We start from the raw sequence: 27,326 nt of genomic DNA on the forward strand, positions 1-27,326 counted from the left end.
TAGTGAGATTAGTTAGGTATTGTTTTTCTGTATCTGTGTGAATCTATCCATCTGTATTATTTTTAATACTTACTGTGATTGAAAGTCTGGTGTTTATTTTAAATAGATATTTAGTATTTTCATGTTCTTTTATATGTTTTATTAAATATAGTTAAACTTTTCATTGTGGCTGGCCTTTTAAAGAATATTTTAATCTTCATGAGTGCTTATACTTATTTGGTGACACTGTGGTCACTCATGAAAGCTTTGCTGCATTGGTCAAACACTACAATTTGTAACACTATTAATTTTACTCAGTATAATTGAGTACCCTTGTAAGAGCCTTAGAGTAGCTAACTTTGGAGTATTCTGGTGGTAGTATCTACCTTATAGCCTGGGCAGAGGGGGCACAGATGGTAAAACTCTGACAGCCTTTCCCAGATGTGTGCAGGTGTGAAAATCAAATCTCAAAGAGTGTTTGTGTCAGCTACTTGGAGCAGGGACACACAGCACTGGTTTCACAGACAGAGTGATGGAGGACTTGGCTTGGTACACTAGTCTGAGGACTCAAGTCTACAGCTGTGGTCAGTGTGGAGTCTTATTTGGCAACTAGTGAGAGGGAAACCCAGCCCCAGGACAGAAGTGGAGTGTGTTCCATGTGTGTTCTTAAGGGAAAATGTGCTTGGTGCAGAGAGCTGCATCTGGAAATACTGCATCTATTTTTGTTCCAAGTGAACGTCCCTCACCGGTGTCAGTAGTGAGGATTGAGGCTCCTTGATTACTTGCCCAGAGGAGGGATGCCACAGGTATATTTGTACATATGCAGATAAATGTATACAATCAGATAACCAGAAATACATTATTCATTCTTTTCCATGATACACATCAATGGTATGTTACCTCTTTATACCCTATTACTTGTATAAACAGTTGGACATTGTTATGCATCATGTGTATCTTTGTCTCCTGCTTATAAACTGCTTTAAGTAGTGGAGTTATCTTGGGTCCTCCATTAAAAGTGAACTATGCTGACTGTGACATTCCCAGTCAACAAATACAAACAAACAATCAAATAACATATTGTGATAATATAAGGTCTGCTTTAAGTCCCAGTCTCATAATGAATGAAGGGTGGTCCATGAAGATTTTATTCACAATTTCCACCCAACAGCAATAATCCGTAAAAAAATATATATTTTCAGTATGATCATGTTATCTTGTCTAGTCAAATAAAAACAGTACTGGACACGCATAGGATATACATTCTGTATACAGCTGCATATTTTGTAGCATGATTTTTCATGGGTACTGCTGAATAATTAAGACACTTTGCAGTTTTTATTTTACATACTTTCATATTCAGTGCAGATAGTGCTGGAATTATAAACTTGCAGTACAGAATACTACATGTTGTTTATTGATAGGTTTTAGAGTGTTATCAACTTGTGTCTACATATGTTCTGCATTTCAGCTTTTATCTATCAAAGAATGGACTAACCTCATCATAAAAATCAGGATTCTGTGAGTGATGTAAAACCAGCGTGATTGCTTCAGTGGTGAACACAGACCCACCTGGCTTTCCATAAATACACTGAAAGAAAAAAAAAAAAAAAGAGAACATGAAATATCGCATGCATAATATAAATATAGCATATTTTATCAACAAATGGGAAAAGGAGACAGACTGTTATTTGAATTATATGGTTGCAAAAATCTTCAAAACTCAATATTAGAACTGTGACATCTCATTTTTACATGTCAATATATAAACTGCATTTGCAAAACACACTGTTGCACCTTGAGAGTATTTTGCAGGTGGGAATACAACCCATGACATGGGGGGGGGGGGGGTTGTACCGATGACACCTGCACTACTTATATTTGCTAATTTCAAAATCATTGTACCAAGGGCTAGGTGAATATTGCAAGATACTACAGCCTTTGTCTTGGCATACATTTCCCTGACATTCACTCTAGCAGTTCTGCTATTCTGATGACTGCAGTTTCATAGAATTTCAGCAGGCACCCATCAGGTTGCACTTCAGACTAATCGTTTAGCTTTGCTTATTCTCTGAGCTATTATTTGGTGAAGGGAATGCATGTTATAGGCAATTAGGTACCCCACTCTAAGTCATATAATGGTACTGCTACTAGGAAGGCAACATCCTTGTTCCTCTCTATTCACTGATTACTATTCTTCTTTATTCTACTTCAATACCCTGTAACATAACGGACACCTATTATGTACGGTAATCCTACAGAAAAGGACAGAATTAGCATGCCAAGGCTACAGACTGCTGGGAAGGGGAAGAGAAAAATAGTGACGTCAAGTAGGGAGAGCTGACCATAATATAACTGTGAATACTAAACTGAAGAAATAGGACAACACTTGCACAACTGAGACCTAATTTGGGTTTAGCTGAGGCATGTAGAAAGCTGTAAAATAATACATTAGTAATATTTGCCCAGCTATCCTTACTGTACAGTTTTAACTGTGTAAATGCAGTCATAAAAGAAAGGTAGCTGTTTACGTGGTAATGTAAGCATATACAAGTTGCCTTGCCATGTCAACACTTTCTGGTACTGGTTTAGAACAAACTTAATGTCTGAGTTGAGTCTGGTTAAAATCATTCAATTCATAGTGGACATTCACAGAGACCTGGACTCAGGAAATGAGCCTCTGAATCTGAAAAAGGTGTATCAGTTCCACTGATTAGGAAAATGTAGCAAATTAGCTGCATTTTGGCTCTTTCTGTCTGGCTTTGAAGAAGGCAACAGCTGTACTGTTCAGTTTAAGCATTAATTGTCAAAATAACCTTTGGTTGAACAAAACTGGTATTTTTCTTGCTTACCCAATGACAGTCCACTCACTGAGCATGCTGTTCACACTGGAAGAATTCAATCTATAGCTCTTTAAAACTATTATCCTGAGCTTCCATCATTTATATAAAGGTCAGAGCAGTGACAGATTTTCATCCTTATAATTACTTTAGAAACTAACAATACTGTATAAATATTTCTCCAGACAACAAATATCAGTCTTTACTCTTTGTGAAAGTGCATATGAAACTAAACATCCATATTATCATGCATGCTGTATATATTACATTGAAATTTCAATGATGGGAGCAATATTGCTATAAAATAGACTCCTGGAGCCTGAAAGGCAGCACATTTATTTCCACAAAATGGTCTGGCACCATGTTTAATGCAATGTTTAAAACATGCAATGGAAAGTGATCTGACAATTTAAATATGTGGCTAATCACCATTCAGCACTTGCCTTCACGTGGATGGCCTCCTATTACTCTGGTAGTGTTTTTCTCCAGTGGACAATCTTAAAAACATCAAGTAAGTTGAAAGGTGTGAGATCAAGGCTGCGAATGGCTTAGCAGCGGACCACAAAGTAGAGACCACAAAGTGTGATTTATAAATTATGCAAGAAGTTGCTCTAGTAACTGTACCATCTTCACAGTGAAGTCTAAGATTAATTCTATATTCTTGGGACACATTTCAAACAAACATTTTAAAAAGTTCAACTGTCTTTCAACTGAGGAATTGGAAGCTATAATTTCACATGTGTCAGTAATTTAAAGAAGACTGCTGCTTTCTGAATCTGCTTTGGCAGCTGTGATGCTATTCTGTGGTAAATAAAAATGCAGGCCTCTGTATGGTGCCTAATGGATGTATACACAATTCATACTAACAGTTCAACTATTCAAGTCTATGGCAATATACAGAAGCTGCTGTTTTTTTTTCAAAAAATGTAAGCTAAAGGCTGCATATTGCAGCAAATGAAGAGAGTACATTTTTGTGAGCTAATGTATAAAAGTGAAGTGAAACAGTTTTAGCTTAAACTACAGACATTTTATGTAAACATTTAAAGTGATTTGTGGTTACTTAACTGTATAAAAATGAATAATCAGTGTAAAATAACCTCTATAAGTGGTGCATATAATGGAAAAACAACTTTTAATGTATTATATGAACAACTGGTTATGTATTGATTTGCATTTGGTAAGAAGAGCTAAACAGTGTTGACATGCAAATGTACTGAAGTTGTATACAGGTTTTAAATGGTTGAGCATGTGGCAAGAAGAGAACTGCATGACACAGCAAATAATATTTCAGAAGACAATCTGATTGTTACTACATGTAACTGGCATGAGTGTGTGCAGATTATTGTGCAATTTGGTAGAACCAGCTGAATCATTTGAAATGTCATTTAGAGACATCACAAGGACTTTATAAAATATGTGAACCCAAAATAGTTAATAAAACGGGCACTGTGGATTTCATTAGAGTAATTAAATGAAAGGTTAAATAATTTTAGACTACACGACCCAGGTGAATTGTAGCAGAACACTATTTGAAGAAAAGAAGGTAGACCATTTTAGACTATATGAGGTAGAGGAATGTTAGCAGAGCACTGCTTGACAAAAGACTGGCAGATATTCTAAAATACAGATTTGTGTATGAACCGTGTTATAAAATATACAAAATGAAATTACTCAACTTCCATATGGTAGAATAACACATAAGGCAAATATGTGCTAGTTTAATCAAAAAGACCACAGAATATATAATAAAAGGGCTATACTGAAACAGTGTATATATGAAAATGATTAATGATGAAGTTAGAGGCAGGAAAAGATGAAGAATAATCATTATTTAATGTGTTCTTACAACATGGGAGAAGAAGGAAACAACGAGTATTAAACAAAACAGTGTCAAACCCAGATGATGAATGTTATTATGTATAGTATGTAGTTAATGGATTAAAATGACAGAGAAATTATTTGGATCAGTCCACAAGGGTAGGGATGACACTTAACAAGCATTTGGATGTAAGGACTGCTTTATGGTCAGTTTCTATCTAAACAACATTAAGCAAAACTATTTTCACACATGCTGGATAACTCAGAAGTATAATTAACAGCCTATATACTGGAAGATGCCTCTCTAATGGCTATTGATACATGCAGGAATACACAGAAGTTGGACTTGAAAGCACAATACAGGTGGGGCAGCAATGAGTGATGCAGAGAATGAATAAGGCAAACTGAAGTGTCACACCACTAAGAAACTGCAGGGGCATATAAGGGCATTAACACACAAAAATGTGACTTGTCATAAGTCTTTGCTAAATGCATGGCAACATTAAAGATCATAAAGCCAAAACTGACCTAGAATAATATGCTAGTCCACAATTCAAGAACAATGATTAATGTTTTTTTATACCAAAGTCAGAACGTGAGCTACATAAACTAATAAAAAATGTTTGGGGTGTTACGTAAAGTGCAATGACTGCTATCAGTGCTTAAGAAAGTTTACTCAGTGGATGATCTTCAGAGATTTCAAAGCCACTTTTAATGTGATGAAGAATGCATAGTATTTCCTGTAAAATTCTGAATATGTTTTTGCATCCTGAGCAAAATAATTCATGAAGCTTAACATGGCAAAGACATAAAGGCATATATGCAAATGAAAAAAGACCAAAGATATTCCTAACAATCTATACTCAGGTTCTATGATGAACCACAAACTTCAGACCAGTCTTAGTGCAATTTTATAGAATATTTAATAAAACGAATCTACAAAACTTGTTTTCTCTAGTGCCAAGGCTTAGTACGCCTTTATCAGAGTATACATTCAAATAATCACAACACCCCATTTTATACACACTTAATTTAATTACACATTATTATTAAAATAAAAATAAATCAATTATCCATTAAAACACACACTACACACATTATTATTTTTTTTCCATATACATTCTTGATTTAAACCCACAGGGTTCATTGTTTTGAATTTTAAAATCATAACAGCTTATTTTTTCTTAACAAACATATAGTATACTCAGGTTCTAGTCAGTGTAAAATAAGGATCGCTGCTGTCATATCTGCATCAGTCATCTGACAAAACACACACACACACACACACACACACACACACACACACACACACACACACACACACACACACACACACATATACACACACGCACACACAATTTAAAAAAAATGAATCAAATGCTCCAAGTAATTATTTCTAGTACACAGTGCTACCAATACATCATGTTGACAGTAATAACAAAGAATACCTAAATAATCTACATTATGACTTAGACAAACTGAAGGAAGATGGACTTCTGCCAGATAGACACAAATTGTATTTTTTAACAGAATGTTATACTGTAATGCTGCATGTGACTGATAAAAAGGACAATGTAGGTAAGAATTAAATATTAAGTTGGCTGCCTTGACAAGCAAGCAGTGGAATGTCCTGACTGTAACTGAGATGACTTGGAATTAACCAGCAATGCAGAGGTGGGAAGACATGGCCAAAGTGGTTCAGTATGAATGGCTATTTGGCTATTTCCAGCTTATCCATCCCAGTGGTCAGGAGGCAGTCAGGTCTGTTGCTACACTGATATCCACTGGAGATTGTGTGCTGAGTGGAAAAAGGCAGAATGTAGGTCTGAGACACATACTCCTCAAGAATTGTCCACTGTAACCTGGCATTAGGTGCATATGTAGAAATGTGCAGATATCATTGGCCTGCCATTGTCAGCACACACACACACACACACACACACACACACACACACACACACACACACACACACACACACATATATATATATATATATGCAATAGCTGCCTGGATAATGGCTTGGGTCAGAGAAGGGATGCTGAACTTCAATAGATGTATGGAGAAAAGCATACAGAAAAAAGCTTTAAGGTAAGTTAGCTGCTGTACTGATGGCAAACTAGTCTCAGAATGCGATAAAAATGAAGATATATTTGGGAATGGACTTCTTAATATTACTGTAGCCATTAAATGCACTGCTACATAATTTATATACACAGTTGTCATGACTGCTGTATGATAAGCCTAAGGAATGAGCCTCACAGCATCCTTGGAAATGTTCATCTGAAATTTAGCAACAAATTCAGATTGACCCTGCAGGTCCTCTTATGGGCTTACTATTAGAATAGCTTGAAGCAGTTTACGTGGAAGTAATACTATCTCAAAAGATAATATATGAATAACAGGGTCTGATAACATTGTTAGTAGTAATGGTCCTTAATTTGCATGTGCACATTTCAAAACATTTATGGAACCAAATGGAATGAAACTTTGCAAGTTGTATGTCATTACCCAGCCATGACTGGGCTGCTAGAAAGTCATGTACAAATATTCATTGATATCTATAAATGCAAGTGACGATCTCACATGGTACAATATTGATCATTTTCTTTTCAACTTTAAAACACCATAAACATGGACACAATACAATACCAGCAATATTATTCTTGAAGAGAAATCTGTTCTCTAGATTGGACTTACTGAAACTAGATCTTAGAAGATAAGTACGCAAACCTGAGTTGCAGCACACTAGAAGGAAGTACTTGAGAAGATTTATCATAAGTCAACATGTTTTAACCTGAAATCATGTCATTGTGAAAAGGTTAATGGAGCATTTTTTAATGAATGGCCTCACATGTGCAATAATGACATAAGACAGTGCACTGAAAATATAAAGCAGACTTCTTATCCACATGAAGACATCAAAGATGCAAAGTTATTATGCTGCATAATTTGGCTATTTATTCACTAAAAAGTAGTTTTGTTTTTTTATACACATATATATGATACCTTATAATTTACTAACCTTAATAGGTCTGGCACCTTCCACATCTGTGTCTTTGAATTCAGTGCATACAGCTATATTTCTTGCCTGAAAATGACAAAACATTTTTTTATCACAAGAGAATAAGCTACACAGATAATTCATCAAACAATTACAGATCTACTAAATGTGTTACAGAATATGACAGATAGCTTCTCTAGCTCAAATTATAGATTAAAACATTGATGTGGGCATCAAAGCCATTTCATACCATACAAGTATTCACATTTGTCAGATTTAGGGCAGTCCAAATTATAGAACTTGAAAAAATACAATACATTTTAAATGATACCATATACTGCACATTTACGTTAATGACAGCAATATCCAGAATCTCAGTAAAACTGTTACACACTTATTTTCAGTTTACTCTCCAACCATCATCTCACTTTCTCAGCAGTAAGACACTACCTATCCGACCTCATGGCACAGAGGGATAAAACTGTTATTGGGCACATGATGACCCATATGGCATGAGCACTGTCTGAAGCAGTTGAGGGAGGGGGTGGAGGACAGGAGTGAGTGATTTTCCCATGCTGGGGAGATAGATCCAGCTTAGGCTTGTTGCAGTAGCAGCATTAACATTGAGGCAGGCACTGCATTGAAAATGGTATACCACATGGTTATGAGGTTGAGTATGCACTGAAGAATACATGCATCTCTTGTAGGCAGCAAGTGCGGAGCTTTCAAGACTGATGAAACATGGGAGGAGGGTTAGGGCACAACTGCTGGCAGCAATATGACACTACAGGAGAGTCCTCAGTATTCTCTCTGGCTCTTGTTATGGACTGAGTTAAGCCCAGGGAGGCTACGGTGGGACTGGTAGACTTGGTGAATGAGAAGAGGAGCTGGTGGCAGCCACTGGTCAGCTGCACGGAGGGGAACTAAAAACAAACGAGACCATAATATGCATTCACCGGTAGGCTTATACCCCCTCCACTTCTATAATGCGACAGATGAAATCCTGGGACTTCTCCCAGGTGGAACTATTGCACTGAGATTTGAAAACATAGCCAGTATCATCTGTTCACTCTTATCCCTTCCCAGTCAGCTTCATCTGTGTCTCAGTTACTATTCAAACCTGTCTCACCCAGAGCACAGTCAGGGCTAAAATCTCTGTACCGCAGCTCTTCCTTGTTTCTAGGTAATACCTATCCATGAATGCAGTTCTAAAATAGTTTTCTAAAGCTCCACTGGCTGGTAAACATATTCTTTGAGATATTCTGGAGTTTTATTAATGCAGCCTTCTTCTTATCCTCATTTTTTTTGCATCTGAGATGAACTTGAAAACAATTCTTTCTATCACTAACATCTTGACCTAATAGTTTGTACAAATTATCCCTTTTCTTTAAAGTCATAGTCAAAGTCAAATTAAACTTTACTGTCATTTAGAACTACACACATGTAGCCTAAACAAATTTTTTTGCATCAGCTCAATTAAAGTATGTTACATTATTTCACACAGAATATTTTATGCTTCCATACTTGCTTTATATCTTTACCAGGTATCTTTTGAGATTTATTTTTTGCAGGTTCACTCTTAAGTAGGAGCATTGTTTTTCTTGTTGGTATCCAGGGTGGTGCCTGCTCAGGGTGCACATATAACTAGTTCTTACTCATGGCTAAATCTTTGTGCAAAGATGTTAATACTTTTAGCAAGAAGATAGGTACTGCATCTGGGCCTGGGTTTTCCAATTGGATGCTTTTCTTAACTTTGTTAAAATCTCTCTGACCTTTACTTCATCCCATTTCATATCCTGTACATTTGAACTACTTCTTATTCTTTCCTTTACTTCATCTATCCATTTATCATCTTTGTTATATTCCACAGAATCTTCATAAATATTTCTCCAAAATGTATCTATTTCATCTATTTTGGTGGTCTTTCAATTCCTTTTATCTTGTTTCTCAATTCTCTATAAAACTTTTTTGGGTCAGTAGTGTGACAGCAGTGAGGTCTGCGGTCTGCTGTGGGAGTGACGGATGCGTTTAAGGTGGAGGTGGGATTACATCAAGGATCAGCTCTGAGCCCTTTCTTATCTGCAATTGTGATGGACAGGTTGACAGACAAGATCAGACAGGAGTCCCCGTGGACTATGATGTTTGCAGATGACATTGTGATCTGTAGTGAGAGTAGGGAACAGGTGGAGAAGACCATGGAGAGATGGAGATATGCTCTAGAGAGAAGAGGAATGAAGGTCAGCAGGAATAAGACAGAATATATGTGTGTGAATGAGAGGGAGGATAGAGGAATGGTGAGGATGCAAGGAGTAGAGGTGGCGAAGGTGGATGAGTTTAAATACTTGGGATCAATAGTTCAGAGTAATGGTGAGTGTGGAAGAGAGGTGAAGAACAGAATACAGGCAGGCTGGAGTGGGTGGAGAAGAGTGTCAGGAGTGATTTGTGACAGACGAGTACCAGTAAGAGTGAAAGGGAAGGTCAAGGGGGTAGTGAGACCAGCTATTTTATATAGGTTGGAGACAGTGGCACTGATAAAAAGGCAGGAGTTGGAGCTGGACGAGGCAGAGTTAAAGATGTTAAGATTTGCACTGGGTGTGACGAGGGTGGACAGGATTAGGAATAAGTAGATTAGAGGGTCAGCCCAGGTTGGAAGGTTTGGAGACAAAGCCAGAGAGGCAAGATTACATTGGTTTGGACATGTGCTGAGGAGGGATGCAGAGTATATTGGGAAAAGGATGCTAAGGATGGAGCTGCCAGGTAAGAGGAAAAGAGGAAGGCCTAAGATAAGGTTTATGGATGTGGTGAGAGAGGACATGCACGTGGTTGGTGTGACAGAGCAAGATGCAGAGGACAGGAAGAAATGGAAACAGATGATCCGCTGTGGTGACCCCTAACGGGAACAGCCGAAAGAAGATGATGATGATGATGATGATGATGAATAAATTGCTTATTTTGCACTTTTCCTTTACATTTATCTGTTTATCTTCTAAGTTTTTTCTGCCTGTGCTGATATTTCTAGTTTATTATTTGTGATAGTGCATGATAAATCCTGATCCATTATAATACTGTGCATTGCTTTTATCAAGTCTATCTTTCTGTGTTTTATTGTTAATCTGTTCCCTCTTCTATACTCTTCTAACAGTGACACTTTTTGTCTTAATTGCTTCATAGTTCTCTATTTGATACTTCCATGATGGCATTCGATTTCTTACCATCCTTTCCATTACTACCCTGTGTTCTTGTGGTAGGACTGTATCTGTTATTAATATGGCTGCACAGTAATGTATGTACGTATGTATTTACTACTGTTATATCACATGAATCTCTGTGGACCGTCCTAATTACTGTGTTCATTTGTTTTATCAAACTTCTAACTTTTTGGGTTTTATTGACCTTCTGCATTATTTTTCTTTCCTTGATCTTAATACGTCTACCCATCTCTACTGAATCAAGCAACTCTTCTCTTAGATTATTTTATTCTAAACTGAGGACACATTCTTTGTTTGCCATTTCCTGTGGGCATTCTACAGAAAGTTCCAGAGCACCTTCCTGTGCCACATTCTCTTCAGTTTCACCCTTACTCATCCATTGCTCTTTCATATGGGAACTCACTGGCCTAACACTCCACAACATTGACTGTATCAGACTTGCCACAGTTTCCTGTTCTTTCCCTTGCTGTATAGTTCCAGCTGAACCTTTGTACTGGTTTCCTATGGGAAGCTCCAGAGTATCTTCATATGTCAACTGATTAGATGCTTCCTGCTCCACTGGTTTCTCCTTAATGTGGGTGTCCATTGCTCTATCCTGTTGTGTTGTTATCTGAGTTAAATTTTCTACATTAAATCCTTTACTTTGAAGGTAATCTATAACCACAGTTTCTATTTCTTTAAATTCTCCATTACTAATCCTCTTTTCTACTTTTCCTTTTTGTTTTTTTTTTATTTTTGTATTTTAAAATTTTCCATATCTGGATGTCTTTGCCTGTATTTCTCTTCAAATATTTTCTGTGTTGCTCTTTTTGCATTGATTAGTTTTGCTTTCTCCTTTGCATAAATATTGCACCATATTAAATCTCTATTTTTTCTCATGTCCATATTTCTTCTTCAGATGTCTCCTTCTCCTCTTGTTTCTCCTTATTTTGGGGAAAACCTGCTGGAGGGATAGGTTCCTGACCCAGAGACTCCCCATACTCTGGAATAGACTGCCCATATATGTCAAGCATTGACCCTCTGCAAAAGGAACCTTGATGACTGGATGGGAGATAGGAAATTCACCCCGGGGATCATGTCAGTCGCCCTGCTAGACAGGGGTCCAGAGAAGTAAATATTGTGGGAAGAAATATCCAGGGAATTGTTATGGCTAGGGTTGCATAGGCCCTAGGGCCGATAGCCTAGTACCAACCTATGAACGTATGAACTAGTTGTTCCACCATGCTGTGATATGACTTGTGTTAGACCTTCTATACTGAATCCTTCACTTTGCAAATATTCCATAACTTCACCTTCTATTTTTTTTTAACTTCCACTTGAATAATCTTTTGTTCTATAGTCCCTGTTTGTGATCTTATTTTTATTGTGAAATTTTCCATATATGGATGTCTTTGCCTGTATTTCCTTACAATATCTTTGGGGCTGCCTTTTTCTGTTGATTAATTTGTCTTACTCCTTTGCATAAAATTTGCACTGTATCAGATCTCTCTTTCTTTTCCATGTCCATATTTCTTTTTTATACCCTTCAAACATCTCTAAAGTTTGTTCTTTAAATTTTTTGCACTTCCTCATTCACTTATTTTTCCAAATGGCACAAGATTTCTTTGTCTATATAGCATTTTTCATGTATCCGTTGTATTAATGAATACACATTTTTATTTGAAGCTTTTGACAGTTTTTCTTTTGGAAGTATTTTTCTTTCCTCTAATTTATCTCTTAATCTTTTTGTATATCTTTTGTCTGGAAATTCTGGGCTTTTTGCATAATAGTAACAATACATAATTTCTTTCTTATCCTCAGTAGTCCACTCTATCATATGTATGGCTCTTTTTTGACCTGTCAGTTTTTGAGGATTTTTGTGGATTGCTACTTCCGTATTCAAAATGGTGGCCATCCTCCCCCTGGGCCTGGCATGTCCTGAGGATTCTACACGATCATTTTTTCCAGTCCTAGCACCAATGTGCCTACCAGGATTGGGTGCTTTTTATCCTGGGACTTGTGCACCCAGTTGTCTTCTTTATTTTCTTACCCACTTCTGTCCATGACATATGCTATAGAAAATACAGTCTATTATATCAGTGCAGGCTTGGTGAGATTTTGTGAAAAAGAGGGCCCACCACATGAAGGTACTCACCAAGACTTGAGGATGAATTCAGTTCCAGCAATACTTCTCTCCTTTTGCTGATTTTATCATCTCTCCATTCAGACCCCCCCCCAGTCTTTCCAGTATGCCACTGGAGAAGATAAGGTACTTGTAGACTATGCCTTAACTTTGTCTGGAATATTATACCATGGTGTGAATGGGAAAAAGAAATAACAGAGAACAGCCATCTGGATATAGTCTTTTTAAACATGGCTTATCCCTTCTTAGTCCCAGCATAGTAAACAAACAGAATTAAACTTCTATTCAGAAATATCACAGGACAATTATTACCTCAGAAATGAGAAAACTTTCTAATTCCATTAAAACACAGTTAACCGGTGTGAAGCATGCACTTTCAATTGTAAAAAAGCACAGCCCAAATATTTAATATTTTCATAAATCACAATTTTCCACACAAAAAAAAACAAGTAAACAGTGAAGAAGCACATATGAAACATCCCTGACAAAAAAAATAATTCTTAAGGTGAAATATTGCAAATAGCTTTTTTAATGTTAAAGTAGATCAGAAAAAAGTAACACAAATATTTAATAAAAGATATTTATGAGAGGAAAGGGTCCCTGAAGGGGTTTTATCTTTTAAGCAAAAATATTTTACTGAATGCTCTTCCTCTAGAGACAGAGAGATGCTTCTGTTCAAGGTGGCAGGAAAATTCTGAAGATTTACTTCACTTTTGCTGTTGATATACCTCCTTCCAAAAAGTGTGTAGCCTAACAGCAGCTAGAGTGAGTGAGACGGAGGGGAGTTAGAGCTTTGGCAATTTGGCCAAGCGCTGTGTCCTTGGTAGGACATCACCCATATGCTACTGCAAAAGTGAGAATGAAGAACATCAAATGTTAAAAATAAACTAATAAATTCAAATATGCTGTGTTAAACTGCATGTACACTGAATTTCATTTCCAATGATTATGTGTGTTGCAAAATTCTCCATATTTAACTTTTCTGCTCTACGAAAGCAAGAAATGATGAATGTATTTTCCTCAGCTCAAGCTCTGCACTAACTAAAATTTATAAGTCATAGCTTGCAAAAGTATTATTGAAATATTAATACACATGCACAGTTCAGCCTACTGGACTGAGAAGGATGGCAGTTGCTGAAGCACACAAGCTGCATACATAAGACTGACTCATCCTATATTCAGTGCAGTGTGAGGCTCCTGATGAACAGGCTTAAATGACAACATTTGATTTCTGACTCTGTTTCCACAGAAAGATAACATTATATGTTATGTGATCCTATCTCGCCTACATTCTGACTGATGGGTTCGGAGCCGATCCCTCGGCTCCGACTCGGCACGCTTATGCCAAAGAGCGAAGTCTCTTATTGGCTGAGCTTACTATATCCCAGGATGCACCACTACCAGTCCCCCAGATCTCGTTTGCCGCTAACTTGCGAAGACGTGGTCTCGAGCTGGCTGAGTAGTATTTTTACTAACTTTTTTCTGTCAGAATTTTGCTGTTCTTGTCATAAAAAGCTGTTTTAACGGCTATTCTTCACTTTTGTGTGTGTTTGGAGTTTTGTGAGAAACTTTGTTGTGTGATTGGGCGTTGAGTTTGATTTTAGGCCTCATTCATCTTAGGGCCTTCCCGGTCAGTCAACCCCCTTAAACCTTAGAGGGTTTCAAAGTACCCTTCAGTTATTTGTTCCGGATTCTTTACCTAATCGGCAGCTGTAAACCGATTATTAGGTAGTGTCAGTAAATCAGAAAGTCAACTGGATAGTGTTGTTTTTTCTGTCAGGGATTACTGTTTTTTGGCTATAATGTCTCAGAATCCTAGGCCTTCGGGCTTTAAAAAATGCACCAAATGTAATTTCAAGATGTCTATCACAGACGATCACTCTCTCTGTGTGTATTGTTTGGGTGCAAAACATTTACAAGAGTCATGCAGTGTGTGTCATGCTTTTTCCTCAAGGGTCCTCCAGGAGAGGAAAAATAAACTCATTCTTAAGGGTTTAATAAAACCTTCCTTTGAAGAAGCTTTGGCATCCTCTCCTTCTCCAGCTAAAAAAAGGGCGTCGGCTCCGACCAGTCCGTCGGATCCGACCGCCAAAAGGCATAGGCAGGCTTCTACTTCGGCTCCAAGGACTTCGGAGCCGAGGGCGGAACGGTCTGCCTCGATGCCACCAGTCTCGACTCCTCTGGCTTCGGAGCCGATGGCTGGGGCATCGAGAGGCGGGTCACCTTCGTCGGCTCCACTGGTCTCGGAGCCGACAAAGGTTGCCCGCTCAGACACTTCCTCCTCGGCGCCGAAGTTCTCCTCGGCACCGATGGAAACTAGTGTGGGTATTCCTTCGGCGCCGATAGTCATCGGGTCGCCTCGGAGCCGGTCCCCTAGCCCTTTGGGGCCGTTGGAGAGGCCATCTCGAACCCGTTCAGTATCCTCTCGATCATCGAGGATGTCGGATTCGGATATAGACAGGGTGCTCCAAAGACTGTTCCAGTCCCCAGTCTTTCAAAAATTTGTTTCGGCTCCGACCCAGTTGGCTTCGGAGCCGATAGCCCATGCCCATCCCATTGCTATTCCTCCTCCGACCACTTCGGCTCCGTCGGAGCAGGTGCTGTTGGAGCCGGTGGAGTTTTTAGGGTCGGCTCCGACCCTTACTCCAACCCGGGCCTTCGGGTCCGAGTTTGGTACACGGACTTCTTCGGCTGGACCCGGGGGTGATGTTTCGGGACCTATGCTATCGGTTCCGAGCCTCCCTCTCGGTGCTTCGGCCGCGGGACTTCCGTCGGCTATCATGGCTCCGGGGACCGGACACTCCCAGGATTCTGGGGGTCCGGCTTTCAGAGCTATGAGGAGTGCCTTGGCCAAGTCTTCGGCCATCTCTCCGGCTTTACCGGCACCTTCCCTGGGCGTGGAGACTGGGTCTTTGGCAGTTCCCCTGTCCGTAGGCAGCAGAGCCCCTGGGCCTGAGGGGACTCCCCCGAGTCTATTACATCGGACACTGATCTTGATGATGCGGAGGGGTCCCCGAAGTCGTCCTCGGATGATGTCTCATTTGCAGACATCTTAGAGATCCTCAAACAACGAGGCGGCTGGATATCCAAACCCCCCTCTGCTGATGAGTCAGTGCTCCTCAAGGCCTTTGGGGCTCAGCCCTCCACCTCCTGGGTGTCTCTGCCCTTCGACGAGCTCCTGGATTTAGTTTGTCGAAGGGCGTGGGAACATCCAGATACCGTGGAACCAGTCCCTTCTCGTCCTAATAAAAATTTGTCTGCCCCACCCGAGAAGGAATTCCTCACTAAAGGCGTGGCTGTAGATGCCATGGTGGTGGCATCTGCTACACAACAGGACGTGGCAGAGGCTTCAACGTCCGTCCATCCTCCTAATAAGGAGTCTAGGAGCATGGACAGGTACGGGAAGCGCACCCTGACTTCAGCGGCCTTTACTTTAAGGTCTCTGAATTATTTGGCACATTTTACCAGGCTTCAGAGGGATCTGGTCAAGGAGCTGTCAGATTCCCTCTCGGGTAACCTACCTGAGCAGCTAGCCCAGTCGGTTAGCTCTCAGTTGGCTATCCTTACGTCAATTTCTAACTCGTCCATGAGGCTCATTTCCTATGCGGCCGAAGGGGCGGTAGAGCGGCAGGCACAGGCGTGGCTCACGGAGACAAGCCTGGCTCCGCTGTGTCAGTTCTGGAGGCCTTCAAGTCTTCCTTCGACGCCTCCCTTTGATGGGTCCTCTTTGTTTGGACCTAAGGTTAAAGACACCCTTACCCGCTGTGAGCAAGAGGGAAAAACTTTATCTGCCGTAGGTGCCCGTTATTCCACTCCCTTTCGGCTTTATCCCAAGGCTAAAGGAGGGGGGAAGATGTGGTTCCGTAAATCACGTAAGTTTTTCCTCAACAGCAGGAAGATTCCTTCCAGAGGCAGAGGACGGGAAATTTTTCTGGGAGACGCCGTCCCAGAGGCGGCAGAGGGCCCCGCAATTCTGGAGACCGCGAGTCCTTTCGTGGCTCTTCAGCCTCCCACACATCATGAGGGATTGCCCGGCTGTGCTGCTCGAGCCAGTCGGGTGCCGCTTTGCCAAGCACCTAAAAGCCTGGGAGTCAATCACTCAGGACAGATGGGTGCTTCGGATCATTGCCGGAGGTTACACCATCCCATTCACATGTTCACCCCCACCGTCCAAAAAAATCCCGGACCCACCACCCAGTCAAAGGGAAATTGCAGCCGCAGAAGCTTTAAAGCTGCTAGAAAAAGGAGTCATCCAACCGGTCCCCACAGACCAGATCGGATCCGGAAATTACTCCAGGTTCTTTTTAGTGCCAAAAAAGACAGGGGACCTGAGACCAATATTGGATCTCAGCAGACTGAACCAATCCGTCACGAAATCCAAATTCCGAATGGTCACGTTACAATCCATTCTCCCATTGTTGGAGAAGGATGTTTGGATGTGCTCCATAGACCTCAAGGACGCCTATTATCACATACCGATACATCAGGCGTCCAGGAGGTATCTGCGCTTCAGCCTGGGAGTCAGTCATTTCCAATTTTGTGCACTGCCCTTTGGTCTCACCACAGCCCCCAGGGTGTTCACCAAGTGTTTGGCAGTAGTGACTGCTCACCTGAGGAGTCTTGGATTCCAAGTGTTTCCCTATCTGGACGACTGGCTCCTGACTGCCACCACCAGGCATCTACTAATGGACAACCTCAAAGCCACCATCTCCCTGGGTGCTACCCTGGGGATTACATTCAATTGGTCAAAGTCTGTCTTGCTGCCCTCTCAGCGCATAAGGTTTATAGGAGCAGAGATAGACTCAAAATTGATGCACGTTTTTCTTCCTACCGAAAGGATCCAAACTTTACAGGGCCAAGTTCAAGCTCTGATTTCAAGATCCAAAGCCCCAGCCAGGATGGTCCTACAAGTTTTAGGTTCAATGTCTGCCACGGTTCTTCTAGTTCCTCTGGCAAGATTGCACATGAGAATTCTTCAGTGGCTATTGTCAACTCAATGGTCCTTTCAGGACCTTCCCCTCAATCATCCCATCATGATTACAGAAACATGCAAACGGGACCTTCGCTGGTGGCTTCAGACATCCAATCTAAATCAAGGAAGCCCCTTTGTTATTCCCTCTCCAGTGGTTACCCTGACGACAGATGCCTCCCAGATAGGGTGGGGGGGGGCATTGTCTGGGCAGGTTAGTTCAGGGCTCCTGGCTTCCAGACGAAGCTCTTCTCCACATCAATGTGTTGGAGATGAGGGCTGTACTTCTGTCCCTACAGGCCTTACACAAGTTTCTTCCTCAGGGCATCATCGCCATCCACACAGACAACATGTCGGTGGTCTGGTATCTAAACAAACAAAGAGGGACCAGATCTTACCCCCTTTGCAGAGAGGCCATGAGGGTGTGGGAATGGGCTGTAGCTACCAACCGTTTCCTGGTAGCGACCCACATTCCGGGGAAATCAAATATATTGGCAGACAAATTGAGCAGGACAATTCTCTCTCCTCACGAGTGGTCCCTAAACGAAACAGTAGCAGCTCAGGTTTTCCGGAAATGGGGGACGCCGTGCTGCGACCTATTTGCAACCCCACTAAACACGAAGTGCAAAAGGTTCTTCTCCTTGACTCCACATCAGGGAGAAGTAGCTATGGATGCTCTAGCACAACCTTGGCCAACAGGGCTACTTTATGCCTTTCCTCCGATTCCACTTCTCTCCAAAGTCATTCAAAAAGCTTCTCAGTTGGGGTCCGCAATGATACTGATTGCCCCATACTGGCCTCGTCAGGTATGGTTTCCTTACCTGAAGAAACATGCGTGGACGATCCGTGGACTTTAGACCTAATTCGGATCTGTTAATTCATCAGTCGGACGACAGCATCAGTCCCTTCACTCCTTGAAGTTGACAGCTTGGCTCCTCCACTTCCGACTTTAGTCAGAAGTCACACATTAGACCCGGAAGTTATTCACATTTTATCTTGACCCACAAACCCACCACTAAGAAATTGTACCTCAGTAAGTGGAAGAGGTTTGCTATCTGGGCTCAACTCAGGGGCTTAGACCCTATCACTGCTCCTATCCCAGAGGTTTTGAAATTCTTAACATCTCTATTTAATCAAGGATCTTCTGTCTCTACTATTAAAGTCCAACTAGCGGCTATCTCTAAATTCCACGAGTCCATGGATCCTCCATTGATGAGCAGCAGACTATGCAAAACTTTCATTAAAGGTGCGGGTCTGTTAAGACCCCCAGTTTTTCATCCTGCGCCTCCGTGGGATCTTGATTTGGTGCTTCGTGCATTAACATCTTCCCCTTTTGAACCGGCTGCTACATGTGAGTTAAAATATCTGTCTTGGAAAACAGCCTTCTTAGTTGCAATTACTTCTGCAAGAAGAGTTTCAGAGCTTCAAGCCCTGTCTATCAGACCACCGTACTTGATTTTTCACAAGGATAGAGTATCACTTAGGCCTAATCCATCCTTTGTTCCAAAGGTCTGTTCTAATTTCTGTCTCCAACAATCCCTAGAGCTACCAGTTTTCTTTCCAAAATTCTCCAATGAAGCAGAATACACTCTCCATAAATTGGATGTTCACAGGCAATTGCGCTTCTATTTAGACAGGACTCAACAAATTCGTAAGTCAGACCAATTGTTTGTGTCCTTTTCAGACAATAAATTGGGCAAAACCATCACAAAAGCTACTATCTCCAAATGGATTAGAGATTGTATAACTCAGGCTTATTCTTCTTCGAATAAGCAACTTACAACATCTATCAAAGCTCACTCTACCAGAGCTATGGCGACTTCTATAGCTTTTCATTCCAAGCTCGCTATTTCGGAGATTTGTGCTGCGGCTACTTGGTCCAATCCGCACACTTTCATTTCCCACTATAAATTAGATGTGGCATCTAAAGGGCGAGCATCATTTGGTTCCACGGTACTCAGGAGTGTTTTCCAGTGAGCCACCCAGGATTCAGGTGCTAGGGACGCTGTCCCATCAGTCAGAATGTAGGCGAGATAGGATCACATAACATCTTTTAATTATGTACTCACCATAACTTCAGATGTTTGGGATCCATCTCGCCTACATTCCTAATACCCACCCTCCTTCCCCCTGCCTTGGAGATCAGAAGAGATTGAACGGTTTTGAGTTCTACTGTTTTATCTTGTTTCATCTGACGATGTTATATAAGCAGAGCGTGCATGTGTGCATGTATGCGGACAAACTAGATCTGGGGGACTGGTAGTGGTGCATCCTGTGATATAGTAAGCTCAGCCAATAAGAGACTTCGCTCTTTGGCATAAGCGTGCCGAGTCGGAGCCGAGGGATCGGCTCCGAACCCATCAGTCAGAATGTAGGTGAGATGGATCCCAAACATCTGAAGTTATGGTGAGTACATAACTAAAAGATATTGATTGTGTTTGGAAGCAGGAATGTGTGGGTGCCCTGTAATCATTCCTAAGCAAACAAGTTTTATCTTACTATTTACAAACTTCTAAAGAAGACCATTACAAATGTTCAAGAAAATACATGGGCAGGATTCACAGTAGGTTGGGTGACACTTGAATGCCTGTATTTGCTAAAGGTTATCAGTTTCATGTAATACAAAATTATTGATTATTAGCAATTAATCACTGTCTACTTAATGTAATCTGAAGCATATTTCAGTTTTGACAATGGAAGACCTCAGAAAAAATCTTGTTAAGGCTAGAATATTTCACTTCCTTTTGTGTACCCTGAATATTATATCTGTCCTTTCCCTGGTTTCAGTTGAGTACATGTACTTTTTGCCAGTAATATCTGACCTAATATCACTGTCTAAAACTATTTAGCGATGCTGTAATTCACTTCTGCCTACATTACAAGTACTGACCATTAAGGGGACAGTACATATAAATACACTTAACACTGAGTACTGCAATTAATAAATGAAGCTTCCCCTAGTGATCTTGGTTCAAGAGGGCATCCCATGCATCACTAACAACCCAAGAGGCTTTGGACAGACAACCGTGTAAGACCCATGAATACAAACTTCAGTTCACATGAGTGCATTTTGTGAAATTTGGCATTGTGATGTTTTTTATCCCATTGTAACATAACTCTGCAATTGCACACTACAATACAGAAGCAGCTGAAAAACAGCAGAAACATGAACCACAAAGCAGTGTCAACAGTGATGAAGTTTGGGACTCTTGGGATCACCCAGTACCAACAGTTACTAAACCAGAAGCAATAAAATCAGATATAGTAGTCCAAGAAAAAAAGGCAATGGTAGCATTAATCAATGAAATAGATTCAACCAGTATTTATAATGTCTTACGTACTGAGAGACACAACATTATAAAGTACCAGGATTTGTGAACAGAAACTAAAACAATGTGGAAGAAAGAGATTCAGACAGTTCCATTAGTATTAGGAATAACAGGACTAATAAAAAATATTCTCACATACTTAAATTAGATACCAGTACAAGAAACCCCATACAATCTGCAGAATGAAGCAAATCCAGGTACATTGAGGATGTTGAAAAGAACATTTTTAGCAAACATCAAAGACTGATGAAGCTAATACTAATTTCATCAAACAGGGTATGTTAATTTAAATAGAAAAGGAAAATTAACAAGGTTTAAAATGGTCCAGAAGGGCTGCTAGCCTAGTACTTACCTATGAACATCAATCATAACCAGACAGAGGAACGGGCGACATTCCTGTCATGGTATTATAAAACCAAAACCTTCTGAGAAATAAAAAAAAAAAGGAGATCAAGAAAGAAAGTACCTCTTCATTAGAGTAATAGAAGCTACTGGGTCCCTGCTGCAGGTAGTGCTAGGCCTGTGTAGACTGCATTACAATAATATGAGGGTCCCATGGAAGGCACTACTTGTGATACGGAAACCAGAAAATCTGATGTGGCAAACACATTCAATAAGCAGTCAGTAAGCAGAAACAGTCCACCAGTCCTGCACTACTTATGGAAACTCTCAGTTACGTAGTACGGAAAATGAAGTTCACATCTTCTTTGAATGCCAGAAAGGACATTAGCATAGTCTGATCTCCAATACAGCATACCAGACCAATTTTATTAAGATTATTATGTGTGAACTGCATTAAATTCAGATAGACCAAAGGCTCAATGCCACGTAGAAGGCTGGAAGCTATACAGTGGGAATGTATGTTGATGGTTAAATAGGAAACAACACTCTATGGTCTAAGCACCAGAGAGTTTTAGTGCAAGAGAGGCTATTAGGACTAATTGCACTGATGAGTGTAATACTGTAGGGATGGATGCAAGGATTTATATTTGATTTGAAAAAAACAAAACAAAAAAACATATCCTTGTTTCCCGCCTTTCCTTAACTAGAATAGTCCCCTATACAGGCTTTGCTGTATTCTGGACTCTTGGATAGTTCCTGTGTTGCCCATTTCCTTACTTGGAAAGAAGGAAGTTTCTTTGCTCACCAGTGGGAGTGGGGAGCCTTGAGCAGCCTATTTGTCCCTGAAGGAGTGACCTTAGCACAAGAATCTTGTAGTAATTGGCCGTTTTGGGCCATTTCTAGCTCTTTGAAGTTCCCTGCTTAAAAATCCACTTTTGCGCAGCTTTGCCCAATTGTGCGCATAGCGCAGCATCGGGCAGTGCCGCTTAAATGGGTTTAAACTATTCCCGGCTCCACAAAGTCTGCTCTTCACTTTTTCCCTTAGAACTGCTCTATTTCTCAATTTAAACACCCTATTCTCAATCTAAGACCCTGCACTTGCCCAAACAAGCAATCTTACAATCTTGCACTAATAAACTAAAAGCACTACATCCTCATACATTCTCCACAATTACCTTGTCCCCTATTGGTCCTTTTTAATTAAGTGATAAAAGAGTTCCCTTTACTACTCTAGCATGTCCAAAGGTCAGTTAATGGTCTCCTCTCCAGTCCAGCTGGTGAATCTGAGAATCTTGAGGCAATGTTACAACTGCCTCATGTACACAGACAACCCTCTCCTCCTCCAAACAGGTTCAAACATATGCGAGAGATGCAACCATATAGCCAAACTGGAGGCTGAGCTCTCTCACCTCAGAAATGGTGTAATCAGTCAGGAGGAGAAGGTAACCTCAAACAACACTAATCCAATCTCACACAGTCCTACCACAACAGCAAACCAAACACATAAACACACAAAAACATACTCGGAGGCTCTAAATAAAAATCTACCTAAGCAGCAGAGACCTCCAAAGCAGACATCCAAGCAAACGCTACCCCATAGCAAAATATATGCAACACATAGCTCACAAAGTCAGTGTGCCAAACAGTCACAGCCCTTAAGGGTGAAAAACACACCTGATACACTTGTAATAGGTGATTCTATAGTCAGACACACTGATGTCCCGCTCACCAGGCTGAACAAGGAGAAGGTCACAGTGAGCTGCCTGTCGGGCGCTAGGATCCGCCACATAACACAAGCACTCAGGTCACTCCAAAGTAAGTACAAATATGACTCTGTCATAGTACATGCTGGTGTGAATGACCTGAGACGTACCTCCCTCGACTACATGAAAAGAGACATAGAGGAGCTCTCCAATCATGTAGACCAGGCCGGTATGACCCTGACCTTGAGCAGCATCTTACCCTCACCTAGAATGATGCCACAGTATAAAGACAAAATGTTCGATTTTAACAATTGGCTAATATTTTGCTGTCATTCAAAGGGGATCCAGTGTCTGTCAGCCTGGGATGACATGCTCGACAAGCCACGTTGCTTCACTAGGGACGGCTTGCACCTGTCACCCCTGGGCTTTCGGATTCTGGCAAAGGCTCTTGCCACCCCCATAGTGCCTTTTTTAGGCAAGGCTCAAAAGACAAACCCACCTCCATAGAAAACACAAAGAACAAGAAACTAAGGGTAATGCTGCTAAACGCCAGAAGTCTAAACCTCAAAATGCATGCACTCGAAGCTCTCCTCAGTATGGAGAACATCGATATCTGCACAGTGACAGAAACCTGGTTCAAGGCTCCAGAGAGCACCCCAGCACTACCAGGTTATACCTCGTATCATGCTTTTCGGCCCCAAAACTCGGACCGAACCACAAAAGGAGGGGGAGTATCCATATTCATCAAGGATACCCACACCTCCAGGCTAGTGGCATTGCACGAAGCATCAGAAACCATCCATGTGCAACTAACAGTGGGCAAAACTGCCTTTCAGTTTATAGCATGCTACAGACCACCATCTCAAAATCAGGAATCCCACTCGGCCTTCCTGAAAACATTGGAGAACATGAAGATCTCTCCAAACACCATTATACTGAGTGACTTCAACTACCCAAACATAGACTGCGAGCATTACTCAAGCTCCAACACCCTAGCCCAAAGGTTCCTGGAATTTAGAAACTCAAATGCCATGGAACAACTAGTCACAACACCCACAAGAGGGGAAAACATACTTGACCTGATCATCACCAACATGGGGAACCTGTGCTCCACACCAGAAGTATACCCCTCATTGGTAAGATCAGACCATAAATTAATTTCACTGGATATCCAAAACCCGACCCCACCCCCAGCCCAGAAAACCACAGTGAAGAACTTCTCAAAAGCGAACTTTACACTTCTCAAAACCGAGGTGGAATCCTTCAAGGCCCCCGGGCCAGTGGAAACTACGGCCCAAACCACAGAATCCTATATAAACGCATTCTATGGACACCTCCAAGAATGCATGAATCATGCTATCCCAAACAAAACCAAGACCCAATCATCCAAACGCAGGTGTCCAGTCTGGTGGACCCCAGCCATAAATAAGTTGTACAACAGAAGGAGGAAGCTACTACAAGATAGAGCAAAATCCCTAAAAGGGAAGGCATCTCTGATCAATACTAGCAAAAAATTATGATCCCTCATAAAATCCTCCAAGGCCAGCTTCGAGAGAAAAATTGCACAGGACACTAAAGACAATCACAAGGCTTTCTTTAGCTATGTTAGGAACCTGGGATGCAACTCCCAGATATGCTCAGAGTTGATTCTAAATGACAAAAAATACACTGAACCCACAGACATTGCCAACATCCTGGCAGACAGGTTCAGTGCAAACCCCCCCCCTTCCCCAAAAGAGCAAATATCTATCCCAGCAGAGTGCAGCCTCCCTAACATCTCAGATGCTCAGGTGAAAGCCGCCCTCTCCAAAGCAAAAAGCACTGCTTCAATGGGACCAGACGGTGTCCCAGGTTGTGTCCTACATGAACTCCAAGAAGAACTAAACCCTCACAGAAAACTGCTGTACAATCTCAGCCTCACTACAGGATATGTACCCAAAGAATGGCGTACAGCAACAGTGGTCCCACTACACAAAGGTGGTTCCTCAATGGACCCTGGTAACTATCGCCCCATAAGCCTGACTAGCCTTATCTGCAAGGCCATGGAGAGGATCATCATGGAACTCATAAACAAAGACATTGGGGACCTACAGACACTAAATCCTACCCAATTTGGCTTTGTCAAGGGCAGATCCTGCCTCTTGAACCTGGTCGACTTTTTCAAAACAATCTCCAAGGCCATAGATGAAGGGAAGGTAGTCCACACAGCCTATCTGGACCTTGCAAAGGTATTTGACACAATACTCCACTCGGGCATCATAGATAAGCTATCCAGCTTAAATATAAACCCCTATGTCACAAGATGGGTTGCTAACTGGCTCAAAGACAGAACACACAGAGTCAGAGTTGCCGGAGCCATGTCAGACTCAAAACCGGTTACAAGTGGTGTCCCACAAGGCTCTGTCCTGGGACCTCTCTTGTTCAGCATATACTTCTCTGAGGTACAGGCCAACATGGGAGGACTATGGCTGACCAAGTTTGCAGATGACTGCAAACTGGGTGCCATAATTGACTCTCCAGCTGACACGAACATCCTCCAAAAAGGTCTCACAGAGACGGATAACTGGTGCCAGAGCCATGGCCTAAAGCTAAATGCCAAAAAGTGTATAGTCATACCCTTTGGCAAAAACAAAGTGCCCACAAATTACCACATAGGTGGTAACCCATTAAGTACGGAAGAAGTAATTAGAGACCTGGGGACCCAAGTTGATAGCAATCTCTCCTTTGACAACCACATTGCCAAAGTGGTTAGAAGGACCTTCTACATAGCCCACCTTATTACGAAAGGATTCACATCCAGATCAAGTGAGGTAATAGTGCCCCTTTATTCATCCCTCATCAGGCCCATCATAGAATACAATGCCCCTTTTGGGATGTACCTTACCCGACACCTGCAGCAACTAGAAAGACCCCAAAAGTACCTCACAAAGAGGATCAAGGGACTCAAACAGATCCCATATGCTGCCCGGTTAAAAAAACTCCAGCTCTACTCAGTTGCATACCGCCTACTTCGAGACAATCTATGCCTGACATACAAAGCTATGTGCAACCCAGAATTAATGGACATGCTCCACCTCAGAAAATCTAAATCCCTTAGAACCACGCGCTCGAGGGATTTAAACCTCAACACAGAAATAAATAGAACATGCTGGAGGGACAGATTCATAACCCAGAGGCTCCCCTCTCTCTGGAATAAAATCCCAGTCCATGTTAGGCAGAGCACCTCACTGGCTCTTTTCAAGAGGAATCTTGATGAGTGGATGGGAGATCGTAGGTTTACCCCGGGGATTACTTCTGTGTCACTATTAGACAGAGGCACAGTAAACTAACCTTAAAAAGGGCACAGCAAACTCAAATTAAAGGGTGGCGAAAGCCAAACACATCGGGCTAGGCTTATAAATGCCCCAGGGCAGATAGCCTTGTATGAACCTATGAACCTATGAACCTGTTGGTAAAACACTGTTGACACCTCATATGAGATTGAAACACCCCTACAACTATATCTTACAAACTGAAAGTCATACATTTGTAAAATATCAAGACATGCAGGCAGAAACTGAAGCAATAAAGAATAAGGCTACACAGTTGTAGTAGGAAGACATGGGCTAGTAAAATATCAATTTCTAAACATATTTACAGATGTTACTAATGCAAGTGATCCTTTATGAAATGAGGAAAGATGCAACTCCTGGTGTACTGCAGGTGTTGAGAAGAACACTCTTGGCAAACATCAAAGATTGAAGCAAAACTGACTTTATAAACTGTTAAGGGGACATGATTACCAAGCTCTGTTTTTTTTTGTCCTTATATAAAAGAAGAATAGCAGTATAGGTGGACCATGTTAGGACTTGGCAGTCTTGTTTAAGAGAGAAGGAAGGAGTGCCAGAAGTGGAAAATGGAGTCTTTTTTGCTCCTCAAGTTATCTTTGAAGTGAGTGGCATTAGGTGCCAAATGAGCCAGCCACAGGTCTGTGAGTGGGGTCCAAACATCCAGAGAAATTGAACAAAGATCTA

The 27,326-nt window shown here is 41.2% G+C and overlaps 1 protein-coding gene across 7 annotated transcripts in view; it reads right to left on the reverse strand.

Moving 5' to 3' along the window:
• The window catches only part of DOCK10 (dedicator of cytokinesis 10), a 2,344,342-nt gene that overhangs the window by 981,296 nt on the left and 1,335,720 nt on the right, over positions 1-27,326 (reverse strand). For all 7 annotated transcript variants that reach the window (XM_044070265.1, XM_044070268.1, XM_044070269.1 and 4 more), the window contains exons 18-19: positions 7,661-7,726; positions 1,478-1,570 (exon numbers count right to left, since the gene is read on the reverse strand). In XM_044070265.1, coding sequence (XP_043926200.1) covers positions 1,478-1,570; positions 7,661-7,726 — 159 coding nt within the window. The remainder of the gene's footprint in view (positions 1-1,477; positions 1,571-7,660; positions 7,727-27,326) is intronic.

This window comes from Protopterus annectens, chromosome 4.part1 (genome assembly GCF_019279795.1).
Source record: "Protopterus annectens isolate FY-2018-M chromosome 4.part1, PAN1.0, whole genome shotgun sequence".
Taxonomy (NCBI): domain Eukaryota; kingdom Metazoa; phylum Chordata; order Ceratodontiformes; family Protopteridae; genus Protopterus; species Protopterus annectens.